Source organism: Spea bombifrons, chromosome 12 (assembly GCF_027358695.1).
Source record: "Spea bombifrons isolate aSpeBom1 chromosome 12, aSpeBom1.2.pri, whole genome shotgun sequence".
NCBI lineage: Eukaryota > Metazoa > Chordata > Amphibia > Anura > Pelobatidae > Spea > Spea bombifrons.
In genome coordinates this window covers 22,205,340-22,226,915 of record NC_071098.1, presented here as the reverse complement: position 1 = coordinate 22,226,915, position 21,576 = coordinate 22,205,340, and the positions used below count along the sequence as shown (strand labels likewise).

General features: G+C 37.7%; 1 protein-coding gene across 1 annotated transcript in view; it reads right to left on the bottom strand.

The window, feature by feature from the left end:
- Positions 1–21,576, bottom strand: part of LOC128470300 (carbonic anhydrase-related protein 10-like) — a 93,389-nt gene that overhangs the window by 39,701 nt on the left and 32,112 nt on the right. Inside the window, exon 2 of the mRNA XM_053452166.1 lies at positions 12,423–12,497. Within this exon, the coding sequence (XP_053308141.1) occupies positions 12,423–12,497 (75 nt within the window). The remainder of the gene's footprint in view (positions 1–12,422; positions 12,498–21,576) is intronic.

Genomic DNA, 21,576 nt, shown 5'->3' with positions numbered 1-21,576 from the left:
TCAGGACGACCAAGTACATATAATGTAGAAACAATCATTTAATAACATTAAAGAGCCACAGCCACAGCCAAATGGGGAGAAAAAGAAATACTACGAGCAAATATGCAATAACCCAAATTAGTCCATATTGTGAACAAAGTGCAAATTTAAGTGTATTAAAATATTAAGCATATGAATGTAAAAAGTGAAAAAAGTGCAGTTTATCAAAAAATACAATTAATAAAGGAGTATAATATTTTCTACAAAAAAATTATGATATTAAATCACATGTATATTAAAGTGTAAAAATCATGTCAAATAGACAAATATAAATAGCAATACATGTGTCCTCTTATACCTCTTAATATCCCTATATTACATCATACATATAAAGTGATAATGTGTACTATGTTACACATTTAAAGTGACAGTGTATTAAAGTGAACCAAATTTGGCAAGTGTATAAAATTAAAACTTATAAAATTGTTTCATAAAAGTGTATGAGAAATCTTGATACTAAATGGAAAAGTAGAACACCTGCATATTATTGCTCAAAGATGAGAGTGTGTGAAGTTCTAAAAGTGAACCAGCACTAATTTTCATCAAAGAATCTGTGAAAAACATAAAAAGGTTAAGTTAATCACTATCAAAAATATCAATAAAAGTTCACAAAAAAATATAAAACTCATCACTATTCAAATGAGAGATGTCACATCATAATCAAAATTTAACCTTTTTGGACTAAAAGTATTCAGCTCTCTAATCCAAAATGCTTCGCGGTAACAGAGTTCTGAAAACCAAGGGGGACCTTGGTGACTGTCCTTCCCCTAATAAAAACTGAAGGACAAGGTCTTTTGTACAACTGTATGAAGGAATATTGAAATATCTGGTGCTGGTCATAATACGTGAGAAAAAGGGGGTTGCTGAAATTGGGTCCAATGGTAGGGTTTTTTTTTAATACTACCCATCATAAGGGTCACTGAGGTGCCAGACTTCACATCTTCTCCCTTGGTTAGCTGCCAGACAATGGGCAGCATAGATGTTTTTTATGTGTAGTTAATTAATTTTAAAAAAGATTGTATATACCGTATTGGCTCGGATATAGGCCGCACCCGAATATAGGCCGCACCCTAAAAGTTTGGTGCTTTTTTAAAGAAAAAGTTTTGTAAAAGATATGCTGCAACTCTGTCCCCCCCACCCCCGAGATATGCTGCCACTCTGCCCCCCGAGATATGCTGCCACTCTGTCCCCCCACCCCCGAGATATTCTGCCACCCTGCCCCCCAAGATATGCTGCCACCCTGCCCCCCCCCGAGATATGCTGCCACCCTGCCCCCCCCCGAGATATGCTGCCACCCTGTCCTCCCCCGACTTACCAGAGCAGACTCCCAGGTGTCTTGCGGGGCCGGCGGGGGACATCTGCGTAATACGCGTATACAACTTCCGGTGCCGGCACTCAGCGGATGTGCCGGCACCGGAAGTTGTATACACGTATTGTGTAGCTGTCCCCCGCCGGCCCCGCAAGACACCCTGGAGTCTGCTCTGGTAAGTCTTCAGGGCACAGGTAAAACGCATCGTGCGGACGTTCACCGGCTGCGGCGATGCGCATAAACAACCTCTGCTGCCGGCGCGTCTGCACGATGCGCTTAGACAATCTCCCGTGCCGGCACTCCCCTCGTGGGAAGTGCTGGCAGGGGAGGCTGTCTGAGCGTATCAGAGAGTAGGATGCAGGTCCCCTGCACCGCTGCGGAGGATCTGTATCCTAACCCTGCTGCCTGGCAGGCGCCCAGAACTGCATGTCCCGGGCGTCGGGTGCTAGACCCCGAATATAGGCCGCACCCCCACTTTAAACACTTAAAGTGGGGGGGGGGAGTGCGGCCTATATTCGGGCCAATACGGTACAACATGAAAAATAGAAAATACAAAAAACAAAGGCAATATTTTACTTAACCAATAAGAATATCTACTCCCATGATACATATTAAACTCTTGGCAGCTACATATTGTGACCACAGTTTTTTTAAAATGTTTTATGCTTGTGGGGTAAGGCCATATGACATTATGTAACCAAACTGAGTAAGGAATTATTAACCTAATAGTCATCAAATTGTTAACCCCTTAAGGACAATAGGGGTTATTACTCGTAGTATATTGTGGGACAATGGCTATTTTAACATTTTTTAGTTTTGCTGTTTAGCTGTGATTTTCTTCTTTCTCATTTCATGCTCCTACACATATTATATTTATATAGTGTTTTTCAAGACAAACAGGACTTTCTTGAGATACCATTAATTTTATCATATCATCTAATTTACTATAAAAAAAAAGATAAAATATGGGTATTTTTTGTTAAAAAATTACTTTTTCTCACTTTTTAAACAAAAAACTTTTACTCATCTGCAAAAAATAATGAAAAAACCTGCTAAATAGATTCTACTATTTGTCCTGAGTTTAGAAATACCCAATGTTTTTATGTTTTTTGCTTTTTACTGCACGTTATGGGGCAATAAGTACAGGTAGCGTTTTGCTATTTCAAAACCATTTTTTCCAAATCTGGTAATTCTTCCACCCATGTGCCATTTCGGGTATCTTTGAAGCCGGCCAAAGCAATTTACCCCATCAAATCATATATTTTTAAAACTAGACACCCCAAGGTATTTGAAATTCTGGTATTTTAACCCTTTCCATGCACTGATTTTACCACCAGCCTTTGTGAAACTCTATGGTAGTAAATTTTTTTGTATTTTTTTCACACACGTTGTACTTCAGGTATAAATTTATCGCTCCTGGTATATGTATGTGTCAAACAACACCCCAATATGGGTTAAGTAACATCTCCTAAGTGCAGCGATACCCCACATGCATGGGTTTGTTGGGTTATTTGGGAGGTAAAAGGCTGCCTTTGTGAGGTGTGTATTTTTTAGCCATTTAGACATCTGATCCCACTGCCCCATGTCCCATATTTGGGACATCTTTGAACCCGGCCAATTCAATTTACCCCATCAAATCATACATTTCATACAACTAGACACCCTATGGGCATTTATAATGCCAATATTTTAACTCTTTGCATGCTGGAATTTTTGTGAAGATAAAGAATTGTACGACTTGCTTATTAAAAACTTATTTTTTTTTCGGTGGGGATTTTTACATGTTACCATATTTTTTATTTTTTTTGTTTTTTGAACAATATTTTTATTTTTATTTTATTTTTACTAATCACTCTGATTAGTGAGCTGGGCTCCATTGACCTTGCATGGTTGGATGCATTCAACCTGCAGGAGGAGCTTGAGAGTTCTCAAGAGGGTCTTGATAGACCCTCTGTGAACTCATTTTCTATTGTTAATGCCATTCTGTGAATGACGGCAATGACAGGGAGATTGCTGATTGGGGTTAACGCTATTAGGCCAATTTGTTTTTTTTCAACTGAGAAATTTGGAAGACTTTTTTTAATAGATATAGCAACAGCTTACCACACTTAGCCCCATGCTCAAAGAACAGTCTCCTAGTTTGAATAAATACCTGCTGAGTGCTACAATTGCAGAGCTGGGACAGGCCTGCCTCGCTTCCACGACTTGTGCAAAAACCCTGTTGTCTTTTGTGGTCTTGTGCACCACCTGAAGGCCCTCTATTTGTGAGCTTTTCTCTATTAATTAGTGCTCAAGTTGGGCCTCAAGGACCGAGCGGACCATGGGCGCCCAAACCGGCAATCCACCGGTCTGTGATTAGATTTTAAACACATTGATATTGTCCAGTTTTCCAAAATATATTGTTTGATGGGGTAAATGAAATTGGCCGACTTCAAAGATGTCCCAAATAGGACATAGAGGCTGGATGACCAGGTGTCAAAGTTCCAAGTTGACAAATGCGCAGTTCCCAAATGTGGGCTTTTACCTTCCACACAACCTGGCAAATACATGCATGGGTAGTATCACTCTACTTGGGAGAGGCTGTTGAAAGCAGATTGGGGTGTTGTTTAGAAGTGATGTATACAAGGAGTTGTAAATTTGTATCTTTACAATTGCACTTTTTTTTTTTACAAAAAAACTGGATTATGCATGTCTGAAATGTGGCCTTTTAGGCCGCAAATAACCTGACAAACCCATGTACTTATGAGATCTTGCTGAACACATATTGGGGTGTTGTTTTGAGGTGACATATACCAGGAGCCTTACATTTTTACCTGAAGTACAAATTGTATGAAAAAAAACAAAATAAACTACTACCCCAAACTTTGACAAAGGCTGGTAGTAGAATTAGTGCATGGAAAGTGTTAAAATAGCAGCATTTTAAATGCTCTGGGTTGTATAACTTTAAAAAATATATGGTTTGATGGGGGTAAATCTGACTGGTTTGAAAGATGTCCCAAACAGGACATAGGTACAGTATTACCAGATGTGGAAAAATGGTTTTGTAATAGCACTTATTGGCCTATTAGCGCCGGTAGATGAGTAAAATATTTTCCAAATAAAAGTACTTTTTTCAACTTTTCAACATATTTTCTTTTTTATAGGAAATTAAATAGGTGATATGATAAAAAAATGGTATTTAATAAAATTCCCTTTGTTCTGAAAAAGAAAATTACAGCTAAACACAAGCACCGCAAAAATGTTAAAATGGTCACAAAGGGTATAAAAAATCTGCCTAGTACTTAAGGGTTGAATAACAGTGGGCCTAGGGCAGAACCGTGAGGTACTCCACTTACCACTTTTGTCCATATGGAGAATTTCCCATTAACAACAACTCTCTAAACTCTTTAAGCCAGATTTCAACCTAGGTGCCAATTTTTAATCTAGGCACAAACAATACTGCCTAAGCTTATCTACTTTAATGTAAACATTAACCTTTTATGAGAAACTGCATCAAATACTTCTGCAAAATCCAAATAAACCTTATCTACTGAAAGATCCCTCTATGTATTTTTGTTCATCTCTTTATTGAATCATATTAATTTAGTCACAATTTGTCTTTTATAAAACCATGTAGACTAATGTTACTAAAGATGTTACTGGACAAAATGTATTCCCGAGTATTATCCCTTAATAAGCTTTCAATTTCAAATTGTAATGATTTCCCCGATCATAGACATCAGGGTCACAGATCAATATTTACCTGGCTGAGATTTTGATCCCTTTTTGAAAATTGGTACCATGTCTGCTTTATGCAAGTGTTCTGGCACCATACCAGATGAGAGAGAAACCTTGAAGACCAAAAGCAATGGTCTGGCTATTTCTTGGCCAAGTTCCCTAAGGGGGAATGTATACCATCTGGTCCTGAGGCTTTATCAATTTTAACGTTATTTAGCAATTTTATATTGTTGCCCTGCGTCAGCCAATCACATGATTGCCGCAGGGTTTTTGGTAGCAACAATTTGCAAACTTGAAAGAGAGATACATGAAACCCTACGTGCCATAGTTATGTAATGGACACTATTGAAATAATTATATGAAGTTGTGTATATTTAAATAACTTTATGGTTGTTACCAATATATAGAAAGACAGATGGACTTCCCATGCCCAGTGCCAAATAGCGAGCTATAACATCTACAACACGGAAATCCTGGCAGATAGTAGTTCAGCTGCAGCGACCATGGTAATAGATCTGTCCTTTTAACCCTTTTTGCATCAGATCAACATGGAATGAAATCCCTTGAGTTGCTCACCTCTCTTGAAATCCAAGCTATAACGATTTCTATCCCAATGACTTGTCTGAATGTCCTAGCATTCTAAGTGTGTTCAGGGGGGTTCTATGAATGTTAGTAAATAAATTGTCAACCTACAAGGTTTTATCACACCATTATCTACAAAATCCACTGTCACAATGAGAAATTGATTTCAAGATTTAAAGGTGTTGTTCCACCTAGGGGGCCTCATCAAATATTACTAGACAAGTGCTGCATCGTGTAAAGAGAAATAAAAGAAAAATATCATGTTATTTTTCTCCTCGATGCTCACTGTCGATTAAAAAATGCATTAAAATGTTTATTGAGATACTAGAGTTGCTAAGCAACAGAGTCACGCCAGCAGCCATCCTCTATGTATTACATCACAGCAGTCTGACCTCCTACAACCACTCCCTGCAATGTTACATTCCCTGCATGGTATATAGGATCATGCTTTTTTTTAAACCAGCATGCCAGCTGATCTTACATTAGATAAGCTGACAGCATGCTGGCACTTTATTTCCCCTACCTCTCCAGCATCTGTTACCATGGTGGTACAAAACCATATGAGGCTGTCTGCCTCATAGGTCGATTGCTCTCTTTTCTTTCTTTCTTTCTCTCTCTCTTTATTCTCTCTCCCTATTACATTCTTCGGTGCTGATCGGTAGGATATGACATCATACCTCCGCATCAATATCTGAAGTGAAGGTTTGTATGAAAATGATCCCTTCATTTTGTGCCACTTAAGAGGAGATTAATGATCTCCTCAACCATCCCAGCTTCTCCAGCGGCAAACAGTTCAGTCCGCCTTTGGAGGGCACCTGCAGACTGATGGACACCACAGATTGTGATGAGTGAGATCAGCATCCATGTCCGGACACATTTTTTATGTTTATTTTTAAGTTTAAGTTTATTTTTTAATCTTTTTCCCCATTGTGTTTTTTCCACATGTGCCGATTTCAATAAAAAAAAATGTTGGCAATGACAAGATGTGTGTGTGGGGGTGTGTGTAAGGGAATTTACCAGAATGTAACTACAGTCTAACAATACAAATTCATTCACATGCAACACACTATTCCGTTGTTTTTTTGTGAATTTAAATATAGCCTACTTCTGCATCTTATTGTAAAATTTTACAATTTTAAAATGTTCTAGCTTGTCACTACACATACATGCATGCCCATGCTATATACTGCATTATTCTTGCATATGAAAACAAAGAAAGGTTTGTGCGAGCACATTTTAGACTGTTTATAAGCACAAGGCAACAAACACATTACTTTCATCTACATTGCCATTGCAAAGCTGTCTAAATATTTTATAATTAGTAATACTATAGAGAAGCTAGATTTAAGAAGCTACTAATCTCATTCCCAAATCTGAACATGCTTGCCAACGATGGTGTTTCTCTAAGCCTGCTATGCTACATTTCCAATGAAATCTTTTTTAAGAAGGAGCTTTCACAGGGGAGAGCAAGAGATATTGATATTTCTCAGCATTACATTCTCTGAAAAGATGCTTCTAATGTGATGGTCATCAGAGGTGTAATACGATGTTTGTAGGATAGCAAAATAGTCTTGTGAAAACAATCACATTTTGTTGTTGTTCTCGTTCATCTACAAGTGTATTAAAACTATACAGATATTCAGATCTGGAAGCGCATCAGAACTCATTAATAACAGATGAGTTACAGATCACACTATTTTCTTTAATTAGAACATTCTGTCAATGTTGATCTTAATGTCAATGCTATGGAGAAATGATTTTATCTAAAACATAATATAATATAATATATATATAGCTTCAGTTTTTTGTTGGTGATATATATAGCTTTAGTTTTATATATATGACTACCACCTACTTATTTTAATACTTTTAACTCTTGTCATGCTCATTTGGCCAAGGGCATGCACAATGTTATGAGTCAATGACCCCTTTCCTTCTTGTTTGTTTCTTGTCTCCCTCCTTACTAACCTGTTTGCTTTTTTCCTTCCCCAGTCTTTTGCTTACAAAACCCTTATCATATCCTTATTTGCTTGTGTCATTATTTCTCTTCTGCCAACGATTCATTCAGCCTTCTCTTTCTTACGCTCTGCCTTCCTACCTATTCATATTCCTCTCTGTCTTTGCCTTTCATTCTGTCTTAACAGCCCCCTACACCTTGCCTTCCCAATCCACCCAGAAGACACATTGCAGCCTCTTTACATCAAACAGAGCTGAAAAAAATTACATCTCAGTTCCTATTAAACATAAAGATAGACAGATGGGGAGGGAGGTGTAGAGGGATGAGAGAGATAGAGATGGGACACTCAGCATTGATTTGAGAGAAATCTGGAGTAATTTCCCACAGGTCGAGGAGCCCTATAAATCTTTAACAGGCTGTGTGAGTGTGAAAAGTAAGAACATCTGTGGGGGGAAGCACAGCAAGAGAAATAAGCCAAAGTGGTAACAATAACGAACACCCAAGAGTGTGCATTAACCCACTGAAATCTGACAGTTACTGTCAGAAGGTTTCATAAGCTCTTTGTTGTAACATGAAACATAAGATGTGTTGAACTTGCGCATTTTGAAAAGTGGATATTTTTCCCCGTTATGCAGCAGACGTCTCACATAACAGGATAAAATCTAGAATGTGTAAAAATTAGGACTTGTGTTTCAATGAATTACGGTAATTTTCAACACAGTGAAGTTTAAAAAATGGCATATTAAATCCTCCAGATTTTTAGAATTACCGTCATCATGGAACATTTTTATAAAAACAGTCAAGTGGAATAAAAACAGGTGTTACTGTTGCATATTACAAACATATACAAACTGTACATCTTATGTTCTACATTTAAAATGTGTACATATAATATCTGTGATCTTAATATAAATGAAACAGTATTTAAACACAGCATTATCCTATTTAATTATTTTAGCATTTGGTAACAACATTTCAAAAAGGAACGTAACTTGAAGGAAATCATGTTTATCAAGTAATAACTGGCAAAAATAATTGTATTTAGGATTCATTCCTTATACCTGGGATAGTTGGTTGCTACACTAAAACACTTATTAACAGCAAATAATTATTTTGGCTAAAATATGCTTGGCACAGTTTATATATAATATGCATATTCTTCCACTCAGTTGAACAACAAATAAAATATACTTGCACTTTATTGCAAATCAAGACCTAGATACCTAGGTACCTAGATCATTCCAGATATAATATAATAGGCAAATATCTATTAATATTTATCACATTTAAAAAAAAAAATCTGCAGAAACCATCTGTTAGGTGCTAAACAAAAACAAGTCTCTGATGCTAGTGTCTTAACCCCTTAAGGACAATGGGAGGTCCCTAAACCCATTGAAAACAATGCATTTTGAGCCCGTACATGTACGGGCTTTGTCATTAAGTGGTTAATAAGCTATCTGTATAGGTTTTGTTGTTGCTTTAACATACTGGCACCTTTTATTATAGAATGTAAGCCCGGTCAGATTATTCTAGTAACTATATGTGGAACAAATGTGGTTGATTCACTAAAGAGTCGAGCTGACGAGGGTTCAAGGCCCTAAGACTTCAAATTTTAGGAGTTTTGGGCAAAGGCATGTGATTTCAATGAGAACTATGTCCTCGCCTGAAACTTGCAAAATTCCCACAGTACATATATATAATATAAAGACCAATTTTAACTGAGGGCAGCTGGTGTGGACAGTGGCATGGGAGAAATGTAATTAACCTGGAGGGTATATTGCCCAAATACGCCCATTTACCACATCCAGGTCCCGGCAGGTAGGGGTTACACAAAATTGATATGCCTTAGGGGCATCCTGTGGGAAAAAAGATAATCAATTACCTTGAATCGTCATATCGACAGCTCAACTCTTTAGTGAATCAACCACATTTGTTCCACATATAGTTACTAGACAATCTGACTGGGTTTACATTCTATAATAAAAGGTGCCAGTATGTTAAATATATCCAAAAAAATAAAATAACTAAAAAGCCCAATGGAAAATTAAAAAGCACTGCAAAAAAAAAAGAAAAACCAAAGTAATCCATGCTCACCCAATGGCAGCAGGTTGAAAAAACGGTTGTGTGGGATCATGTAAAGGTATACTTCCGTGCGCCCGAACCCTCAATGTTTAGAGGTTGCATTTCAACATCCATTGACTTAAATGGGCAGTGGAGAACAATTACTTAAAAATATAGTAGCACTTTCTGCCCAGGGTAAATACAGTGGAGATAATCGTGATTCTTGTTTTAGGAAATGTTGCATGCATTGGGTCATGCAGAAATTACACTTATTTTTGCTTCCACAGGAGTTATGTCAGAAGTAGGGGTGTTGCCTCCTAGGGGACCCCAAAGGCTTCATAATGCATTAGAGTATCCTATGATGCTGGCATTAACACCACCTACTGCTAATGAATATTGCGCCAGGCATGTAAAAAGCGTGGGTTTTTATCTTTTTACTGGCTTACTTACGTTAAAAATTCCCACCTGGACTTTATTAACGTCATAATATATCTGCATATAATTGAGTTCTAGTTTCACATATCTGGAATTACATAATCAAAAATGTATGTGTTGCGATCCAAAGTAGGATACATATAAGATTGCCCTCAACATAGCTTGCAGGGGGATCCAAATTTTATGTAACACCTTTGCTCGGAAGCCAAAAGAAAAAAAAATATTGCTAAATCATTTTTTTAAGCGTTCACCCTCCTCTAATCCTTTAATATTCCTTGAGGTTTTTGTTGCTGTATTCCTAGCTACATATTTTCTAATGGTAGTTCTATTTAATCAATGAAATATTTTGTCTACAGGTGTAGACATATTTTGATATCTATATTTAAGATTATACACATTTTCCACACAAAGATTCAATTTCTAATTGTGTTTGTTTCCTTCCAGATGCACCCACTCACTAGTTGAAATGCGCATTTCTAATGACTTCTTGTCACTGTACTGGCAAAGAGGAGGAGGGGATGGACTGAAACATTTCACTTAATATTAAAAAAATCACGTAGAAGTTACTTTTCCTTCTTGTATAAAGATAAAGTATGAAAAAAAGTGTATATAAACAAAAATACACTAGTAAACACATCAGTGTGGATGTCAAAGGACACCACTTTGAAACATATGAGGTCAGCACAAGAACTTTATGCTAGATGTAGTGTTTAGAAACTGCAACTCCTATGAGTACCTCTATACTCAGAGTCACAGCAGAGATCTACCAACTCTGGTACCGGGGAGAACACCTGTTACAAATATGCTACTAAATGTACTAATTAGTAATGGTCTGCATTTTCTCTTTTTTATGCAAATAGTTTGAAACTCTTAATTGTGGTTTCTTCTTTCCGACGTGCATGGGATTTAATCACACTTAGTATCTGTAAGTGCTTGATTTCTTGCAGGTGCACTCTTACTAATTCCACGCTATTTTAATTTTAATTGATGACAGCAACATGTTTTTTTTTTTGCCACATTTGAAGCTATTTATGAAATAAAACAAGACAAAACAGGGCTGGTTGAAAAGTGAAATTATGCTCCTGAAAACATTACGTTATTTTTTTTGTTTTTTTGTGGAAACCCTATCTTTATGTAATGGAGCTACAGGAAGCCCACACAGTTTGGCTTTTCCTCACCCCTACAATTGTTTTCCACCCAATCTCCCTTTGTGTGTTTATCTCCTCCCTAACTATACTTTTGTATAGATCTGGTGCTGTAAGATACCTCCAGGGTAGCCAGGTGGCTATAAATCGCTGATATAGATCATGGTATAGCATCACCCCCTCTTGCACCCGCATTGTATAACATTTCCACATTATGTAACCACAGACTAATCACAGGTTAAGTCAGTTGTTCAAGGGAACAGTGGAATAGTTACTTTTTCCATGTTTCACAAGTACAAGGCAATGAAACAGAGGAAAGGAACAGATGTTGAGTGACCAAGCACTCTACTCTGGAGCTGGGTCTAAGGAAATTATAAATTATTCCTAATACCATGCTAATACCACATAATATATGTCACACTTTTTATTCACTATTGTGATATTTTTCTTTTTTTAAAACAGAGCTCATGGAACTGTCATAAATAATGAAATCAGTGTGGTAATTGTGCAGAGGAAGTTACTGAAAATACCACATGACTGACAACAATGGCAGCCTCCAGATCAGTAGATAAAGGAAGTTTATTGGAACAAAAGGAGATAAAACCAGGTTTTTGTCAACTAACCTACATTATTGTATATCTCACTTTATTTTATGCTCATTTAAAAAAAAAACATTTATTTCATTACAGCTATATTTAAGTCCACAATTCATCCCACCAATTAGTGTTTTAAAGTGACTACAAAAATATATATACAAATCACTATAATGACACTATTGGATTCATTCCTAGCGATCTAAAGAGATTTGATTGGAGCCTAACACTGTAAATTCTGCAGTCATTTATTTTTATTATAAATGGACAGAGGAATAAGCCAATGTTTCAAAACATACACTTTGTTAAGAAAAGGGCGTGCATTTCATGTATTTTTATAACAATAAGGTTTGTATTTCTGTGAACCAGCTATATAAATTCAAAAAGTGAATATGTATACCAAATAAAAGAAAAAAATAAATTCAATTTTTATGTTTTTTGGGGTTTTTTTTAGATTTGTTAAAAAACAATTCTGCTTTAGTGTATGGTACAGTCTGATATCTGATGCATTATACAAAAACAATAAATGAGTTAAATCATATGGCATTTGGAAAGCATAAAGATTAGAGATATCTGACAAGTACCTGGTACAAAACTCCCCTGGACGGCCTCTTTGTATGCCCACCATTCTTCATAAGTCTTAGCAGGGCTGAATTGAGCTAAAAGCATAAAAAAAACAATAGCTATCATCATACATGCCACAAAATATACAATACATAATACTACACATTATTCCAGTTCATATTTGTTGAAGATGTAAAGTTGTAAATTCAAACTTAATTAATCTCCTTTATATTGGTACCGTAGTTTTGTGGGTATAGGTGCTTGAAACTACTTTTCTATTCTTATGTGCATCTAATAATTTAAATAAGCCATGCTAATTCAATTTTATTTAACTACAACATTATCATTAACATGTTTTCTCTGGAAATTCATGAACTCATACATTCTGAATCCCAGCAACTGTGCTGCATATAAATGGCAAGTAAACAGGTACTTCTGAAAACAAATGCAGGTGTAGCTGTGCAGTTTTTGAAATGTAATAATGCTGGATTATGATTTATCTTATTATATCATATTATCATAGCTTTTAAAGAACATTTTGTTACACTTTTAAATGTAAGGCTACCTGGAACACTGACTTTAGTTACAGTTCACGCATCGCTGCTGTTCATGGGGTAGCTCATAAAAGAAAGGAGGATGATTAGTGATAACAACCAATTAATAAACTTACATGGAACTTGACTCCAGTGGCACGGAATAAGTGACATCTATAGTATATGTTAAAGGCCAGAGTCTTCATAAGAAAGACTAGCGATGTGTAGAATACAAATAGAGGGTGATTGAGGTTTAATGGTAGCCCAAACCTAACAGAACCTAAGCCAGCCGCTAGCCCACCACTAACATTTATTTAGTATGTGTCCCCATAACGTTCCACTCAATTCCTCCTTTATTTAGTATCAAGGCTAATGGCACACATGGGCCAAATCCTAGTTAACGGCTACCAAGCAATATTTTCACTTTTTATGGTGTTCTTGTTGATGGTGTTTTCGTATAACTGACATCTGTATCTTTTTCTACTGTAATATTAACCCCTTAAGGACCCACAAAGTACTTTAATATGCACGCTTCTTTAATATGCATTCTTCTATAAAAATAATGCATATTAAAGTACTCACAAAGTACTAAATATACATTCTTCTTTAGAGGGGCTGTCAGGGACAATAAACTGTCCCTGACATTTAGCAGGTATTCAATCGTATTTGTGGTGATGACTAGAGAAAATAACAGTTTTTTTTGGATATATATATATATATATATATATAGATAAATAGATATATATAGATATATATAGAGACATATATGTCCAGTATTGTGTCAGTCATTTAATGTAAAATTTTCTGCACAATGGTCCATGGAATCACAACCTTTTGAGAATAACGATATTCAGCTGACAGCAATGATTTTTTTTTATTAGATTGAGTTATTAATGAATTGCGATTGGACAGAAATTACGAAATCATTCAGGCTTCCCCTTTAGCAAGCAGGGATTGTAATGTTTCACTCGGTTTAGTGAACTGTGTCACTATCCTCCCTTATAAACAATCAATCAATGCATAACTGCAAAAACCAGTTCTATATATAGGAAATATAATGCAGTCATATTAGTATTGTGTTGCATGGCTAATGATCATTTAATCATATGGGATGCAATTTAAAAGTGAAAATGCAATTGCTTCTATAACTGAAGATTAATAACAGTAACAGTCCGAAGTAAAAAATAGACTTAACATCTATCAGATCAAAGTTGTACAGGAAAGTAGGAGGAAAAGGTGAGGCTTCATTGTTTTGCAGCTAAGAGAAATACTGAAAAGCTCAATATAAAAATAATAATAAAGTAGTGTAAAAGTATAAAAATAATACATTAATAAATTCAGGTTATCATTTGCAGACAAAAAATGTTTTAATTTTAATGTTAATACTATAGTCGGTTTCAGGGCCAGCCCAAGGATGAAATGCCCCCCCCCCACAACCACAACTACCAAAACCACACCCACATCCATTATGTCATGATTAATAAATTCACTCTCTCATGCTTTCACACTGACACTCTTTCAGTGTTTTCCTACCTCCTTCACTGACCACTTTTGTGGCCATGTCTCCTTTCCCGCACCTACGCTTCTTCTATTGCTTCTTCTGTCTTCTTTCTTTGTCTACTTCCGCCCCCAGTAACTGGCATACAAACTGGCACATATTTTTACACGCATTCTCACATTTGCGCAAATGTACACACACACGCCAACACACATGCACACACAACATCCATGTTAGGACATACTCCCTCTCACACACACTTATACATATACACATACATCCATGCTCGCATTCAGACACTTACATATCCATGCTCACACAGAAACACACATCTGTTTTGTATTGGGGTGTTATGCAGTTTGTTTTCCAGTAGATGGCAGCATAGTGAAATTGTGCACCTGGTCCTCTGTTTTGTTAGTGCCTCTTGTGTTTATATCTTTATCGTATGTGTGTTGTCACTGAAGTAAACTAAAGAATAATTTCTATTGTCGCTGCTTGTCTGTGTCTGTGAGGAAGCATATATAAGGTGGTTAATGCTATTCAGAAAAGAGCTTTTTCACGGAATGTTATTGGATCTAAGACTTTTGATACTGATCAACGATATTTTCTGCTAAACTGAAAGACTGCTCACTTGAAGAAATACTAGCACTGTTAAAAAAATCACACCCAGCCCAACTAAAATTTCAACAGACAGAATCAACAACCGGTTGAAAGTATTGCAGCATACATTGCAGAACTGCGTAGCCTATCTGAAAATTGCAATTTTGGGGCCTGTTCAGAATCCTTGCTAATGGACAGGCTTATGTGTGGAGTGCATGATGAAACATTGCAGAGAAGACTTGTTTGCAAGACAGAACTGTATTATTGCACAAGAGGAAGCACTCACATATGAAGCTGCATTTTCACATTCAAAAGAGATGCAATCCCCCTCCAGCAAAGATAACTCACCTGACATAAATCTAGCGAAGAAGATGGTTGTTAAATCAAAGGATTTTTCACCACACACTGATGTCGCAGCTCAATTTGTTATAGTTGTGGCGGAAAATACAGGGATAATACACGTCATTTTCAAAATGCAGTTTGCCAAAGAAAAGCCAATGGAAAACAAACCCATTATAAGAATGCGAGTACCACAAAGTGGACAATTTGTCATCAGGACAGGCTTAAGTTTAAGGGCTTACACTGAGATTGTCCCCTAAGATGTACCTTGCAAAATGGAAGTAGATTCCGGGTACACATATTCTTTGATTTCAGAAGAGACATTTACCTTGTTATGGTCTCATAATGGCCCTTCAATAGTAGCCTGTGATATTCAAAGTATTGGTAGATATTCAAAGCATTGGTAGCCTACACAAATAGGTTGTGAATGTCAAGGGTATGGTTAATTCAGCAAGTTTGCTAGGCAGAGATTGGTTTGAACCCCTAGGAATTTCATTAACTGGAGTTCAGAATTTAACCACAGATACTCTACAGATATGATTGACGACGTTAGTGCAGTTTTCAAAGAAGGTCTTGGCTCTCCTATTTATTTTGTATTCATTTTTACAGTACCCCCAATTCATATGAAGCAGAGTTGCATTAGCTCTCAGACAAGAAGAGATGCTGAGATTACATATCTTGTAGAACAAGGTATACTTGAACCTGTAACACACCCTAAGTAGTTCCAGCGAAGAAACCAAATGGTGATGTCTGAATTTGTGCTGACTACAAATGTACAATCAATAAATCATTTCGATTCTTACTACTTTGACAAAAAGGAAGGTATTTGCCAAATTCGATATGGCTCAAGCCTACCAGCAGTTACCTGTGGATGATGAGGTTGCTGATGCATGAAAAAACACACAAAGGAGCATTCTGAGTAATTTGCAGTTTGGCGTTTCCATTGCTCCGGGCATATTCCAGAAACTAATGGAGGACCTCTTATCTGGACTTCTGGGCGTAGTACCTTATTTTGATGACGTTCTTACTGGAGCGGACTGTATACAGTAATTGGCTGAACAGCTACAACTTGTTTATAAACTTTTCTTTGATGGATGCAGCATGTATTTCCTTGGTTACTGAATTGCGTCTATCCATAGAACCCCAGTTCCAACAAACAAGAACTGCAAGCTTTCCTAAGGTTGCTTAATTATAACCATTGTTTCCTGTCTGACAAAACCACTGTTGCTGAACCTCTGTCTACTGGATACAGATGCTTCACGGAGGTGCAGGGGAGGGCTGGCAGCCTAAGGCCTGGGGGGCAAGTCAAGTGAAGTGGCTCCGCCCCCTCGCACCCACCTTTCACCCCTCACGCTGCTCCCATCACTATGCGGCCATCAGACTGCTGGAAAACTTATCTAAACGGCCGCTGGGTGCTGCTCCACCGGCCGGAGCTACTTTAATCCTTTTTTAAATTTATTTAATATGCCGGATCGGCTTGCCATATTAAAAATAAATAAATAAAGTATTAAAGTAGCGCCGGCCGGCAGCATCAGCACCCAGCGGCCGTTTAGATTCAATTTCCAACAATCTGATGGCCGCGTAGTGATGGGAGCAGCGTGAGAGGTGAAAGGTGAGTGTGAGGGGGCGGAGCTTTCACCCCTCACGCTCCTCCCATCACTTGGCGGCCATCGCATACGGCCGCTGGGTGCTGATACCGCCGGCCGGCGCTGCTTTAATACTATTTTTTTTTTCATTTAATAGCCGATCCGGCTTGCCATATTACATTTTAAAAAAAAGTATTAAAGTAGCGCCGGCCGGCGGCATCAGCACCCAGCGACCGTTTAGATTAGATTTCGGCCGGCCTGGGGGGCAATTGCCCCCCTGCCCAGCCCGCCCCTGCGGAGGTGGACTTAAGTTTATATTACAGCTTTGAATGCTGCAAAAAACTGTTGTCTTCTGACAGTGTACTTGTACATTATGATTTGGAGAAGCCACTCAACCGTGAGTGAAAAATGTGGTACCCCTGGCTCCATTCTATTCATTTGCTTCTTAAATTGTATATCAAATTGTTATTTATAGCTAATTATCTTTGCAGATACAAACAAAATGTGTCCTTGATCTTGTTATATTCATGATGGTGATATACCGATCCCATTCATGTTAACATTCTATCACTGTATTAAAATCTACTACCACTTAGTTACTACCCATCCAGTAAAGTAATACACTTTTACTATATAAAACACAACCACTGTGAACATAATGACACCAAATTGTGTGGGTTTATACATTTAATTCATTATGTGTGTTTGTTGCAGAATGATTTAATTAAATTGGAAGAATGGTTAAACAAATGTCAGACAATATTCAATTTAACTGTAAAGTAATGCATTCAGTTACACACATATGACACATGTTATTTCAGAGGTAAATAGGGTCAAAATGGGGAAATCATGATATGAATAGGATTTAGGGGTGTTACTTGAGTCCAAACAGTAACCATATGCGGTGTCAGGCTACATCAGCCAAACCAACAAGCTTACTAAGATGAATCATAAAACCTTACCAGTGAATTTTGGGCACTGAATGAGAAAGACTACAAAGAAAAGCTACAATTGCAATAAGCGAAATTGAGCTCTGAGGGCTGATAAGCTTTGGAATATCCTACTTATCTATGTGGTAATAGCAAGTACTTTGGTGACTTTAAAAATAAATTAGATTGATTGTTGGCAGAGGAGAATTTGGGAGTTCACAGCATAACTTATTGATCCAGAGTTTCTTTTGACTCCCCATGAAAACACAATGATTTTTCTCAATTTCAAACACAATGTGCACAAAACGTCTGGATAAATGCAATAAGCCATCTCTTGGAAGGGTTAATGTTGATGAACCTGTGCCTTTTTGCCAACTACCTTACATACTTGTGGATAAGCCCATTCTCGGATAAGCCGACCCTCAAAATTTCAAGGAAAAAGAGATTGCAACCGTGGAACTCGCAGATACGCTGTTAAAATGTAAACACACACACACCTAGACACTCACATCACCAGACATGCACACTAAGAGCCTCAGTCTTTCCTCAACACAGCTATGTAGTGTGAGCTGCTGCACTCTACTTCGGGGTCACAAATGTTACCTGACCCTGCTCTTAATATAGGGTATCCCGGGCTGTATATAACTCTCTAGCCGAGGTGTAACTTGTTGTATTAATTCATCCCCTTCTGTACTGCCTATACAAGTTGGCGTCCTCTTTACGTTCCCCACTACTGCTTAACATTCCCTGCCTTCCATTAGAGAAAATGTCTTATAGGTCTTGGCCCTCTGTTTATAGGTCTATGTGTAATAAAAAAAGCATACTGTAACTAGCAGTATGACAGTTTTTGACCCTATGTTCTGTTTTTCACTATAATAAAATATCAGAGTGTGTTCTACTTGAGTTTAGCGTGTTAAAATGATGGGCATCTGAGGACACAAGGAAACAAACATGTCCACCATTCTGAGACAATGAACTATTTTTTTTTTATAAACTCTTTTTCTTTTGTTTTAAATTTGTAGCTTTTTAGGCCTGACATAAATGGTAGCAGTGAACATGACTCATGAAAAATAAAGCCATTAGTTTTTTTTTTTTTACCTGGCAGCTTTATCGTAGCATATAAATCAATGTTAAGGCCACACAGGATAAAAACAAAACAAAAATAACATCTAGGGGAGCAGATGTTCAATCAAAACCCATAAGTAAATATCAGTGTAGGATTATAACACTGATACAGTGGTGCTGATTAGATAGATAGATAGATAAATAGATGTAGATATGGATCTAGACACAGACACACACTAAATTTTTAGCTGTGGTAACATAGTTACAAAAAAGGTTATTTTAATATTTAGCACATTGATAACGTACTGATCCATTTGAAGTTATTTTTATTGAAAAAATTGCTTTTCTTTCAAAAACAAGGACATTTCTAAATGACCCAAACTTTTGAATGGGCATTTGTCTCTCCATGTGGGGATTCCCTCCTGTAAACAGGGTCAACTGGTCACTTAGGCTATGCAATTATTATTACCGTATTTGCTCGATTATAAGACGAGGTTTTTTTTCAGAGCAATTGCTCTGAAAAGTACCCCTCGTCTTCTAATCGGGGTCGTCTTCTAATCAGACCTCAAATAGAGGTCTGATTATGAGACTAAGATCCAGATCCCCCGCACCGCTGCAGGGGACCTGGATCCTCCTGTCTCCCCCCCCCATACACACACTTACCGGTGCTTCCTGCTGTATTGCCGGGGCAGCAATCCGTGTAGACAACGTCCGCTGCAGCCGGAAAGAGGTGTGGCTAGCAGCGGGGGTTGTCTGCGTCTGTCGCGCATACCTTCCCCGACTGTGCCACCCCGGTGCGGGGAACTCTGATCTCTGACAGCCGGGGAAGGTATGCGCGACGGACGCAGACAAACCCCCGCTGCCAACTCCATCTCCTTCCGGCTGCAGCGGAAGGAGACGTCAACCCGCTGCCCCGGCAAAACAGCAGGAAATTGGAAGCACCGGTAAGTGTGTGTGTGTGTTAGTGTGTTAAATGGGGGCATAGGGCATTTCTGGAATGCCTTATACCCCTATATGCCACTCTGGTTAAAAAGCATATTATGGGGCAGAGTGGCATATAGGGAGGTATAAGGCATTTCACCTCCCTATTTGCCACTCTGCCCCATAATATGCCTTTTAACCCCCTAAATGCCAGAGTGGCTTATGTTCAGGCTTTTTCTTTTTTTCCTAAGTTAATATTCAGATTTTGGGGGGTCGTCTTATAATCAGGGTCGTCTTACAATCGAGCAAATACGGTACTTATTGTTTTATATATAGCGCCATCATATTCCACAGTACCGTATAAAGGGAATTAATTAAGACATTAATACTTGAGTAACGTTAATCACAGTCCCTTCTCAGTAACTCTGAACATCACAGAAATAGCAGTGGCAATGTCTGATTTTTAATCAAAAACATCTACCCAGGGTATTTGCCATTGGTAGTTGCCAGAAGCAGTAGAAGTCTGCTTCCATTCTCAATAAATTGTGCACAGTGGTGGCGCAGTAAGTAATTGAAGTTTTAAATGTAAGCCCAGCACATGTTTTTTTTTTCAGATAAGCTCCTGGTTATTAGGTTATTTATAATTTATGAGCAGTAGACTTTTCTGTATAGCACCCACGGTATTAAGATATGTGCTGTTATGTGCTACCGCTCTGCATTATTTAGTTAAATGCTCTGTTTCATTCAATAATATACTCACTTATTCACTGTGCTTCATAATCACTGCAATGTTAATTTATGTTATTAGACTCTATATTATTCAGTAATAAACCTGAACACTACTCCTTCAATCTTTAAATCTCAGTAATAGCCTCTATTAATGACTGCATTGCAAGTTGGCATGTTGCCATTTTGTGATAGCATAAAGGAGATATGAATACAATCACTGCCTCTTTCTGTGTTGTGTCTTTACAGTAATTTTTGCTTTATTTTCCTACTTTGTATTATGAACTAGAGTATTTACAAGATACCAAATCTAGTAATTACATCTCACTTTTTCATTTGTTTAGTGAAGGAGGGGAGAAGAGGTTCATGTGTCTGTAGTTTTTGGTCTATGTGTTTTCGAGCGAAAATCATTGTGTCCTTACCTTCTCTTTGGATCGTTTCCGTGTCCCTGTCTCCTTGCCCCGCCTCTTCTCTTGCATCTTCTTGTTCTTCTGTCTTCTTTCTTCACCTGCTGCTCTTGTGTCTTCTTTCTTCACCTGCTTCTCAATGGACATGGCCTCTCTGTGAACTTCCGTAAAGTGGGGAGAGGTTGCCCTTGTGTATCAGCCCTTTAGCGGAAGTTCACAGAGAGGCCAGAATAATGCAGATGCAAATGCTGTAAGATGATCACATGCAATAGATATTTACAATGAAATCAAATTACTGTTTGCAGGGGCGTACCTAGAGTATATGGCATCTGGGGCGGATCGTGTATGTGACACCCCTCACACATACAAAAAAATTAATGTTGCCAAGAATATTTATTTCACAAATTTGTAAACTGTATGTCAACTGGAAAAAAATAGAAATCTGAAAAAATAAATTAAATTACGTTACTAAACAGATATGGTACAACATAACTCCCATCACTATGTACTGAGCCAGATATGGACATGGTAGGCCTCTGCGCCTAAAACAGCCTGCCTGTGCCACCGCTG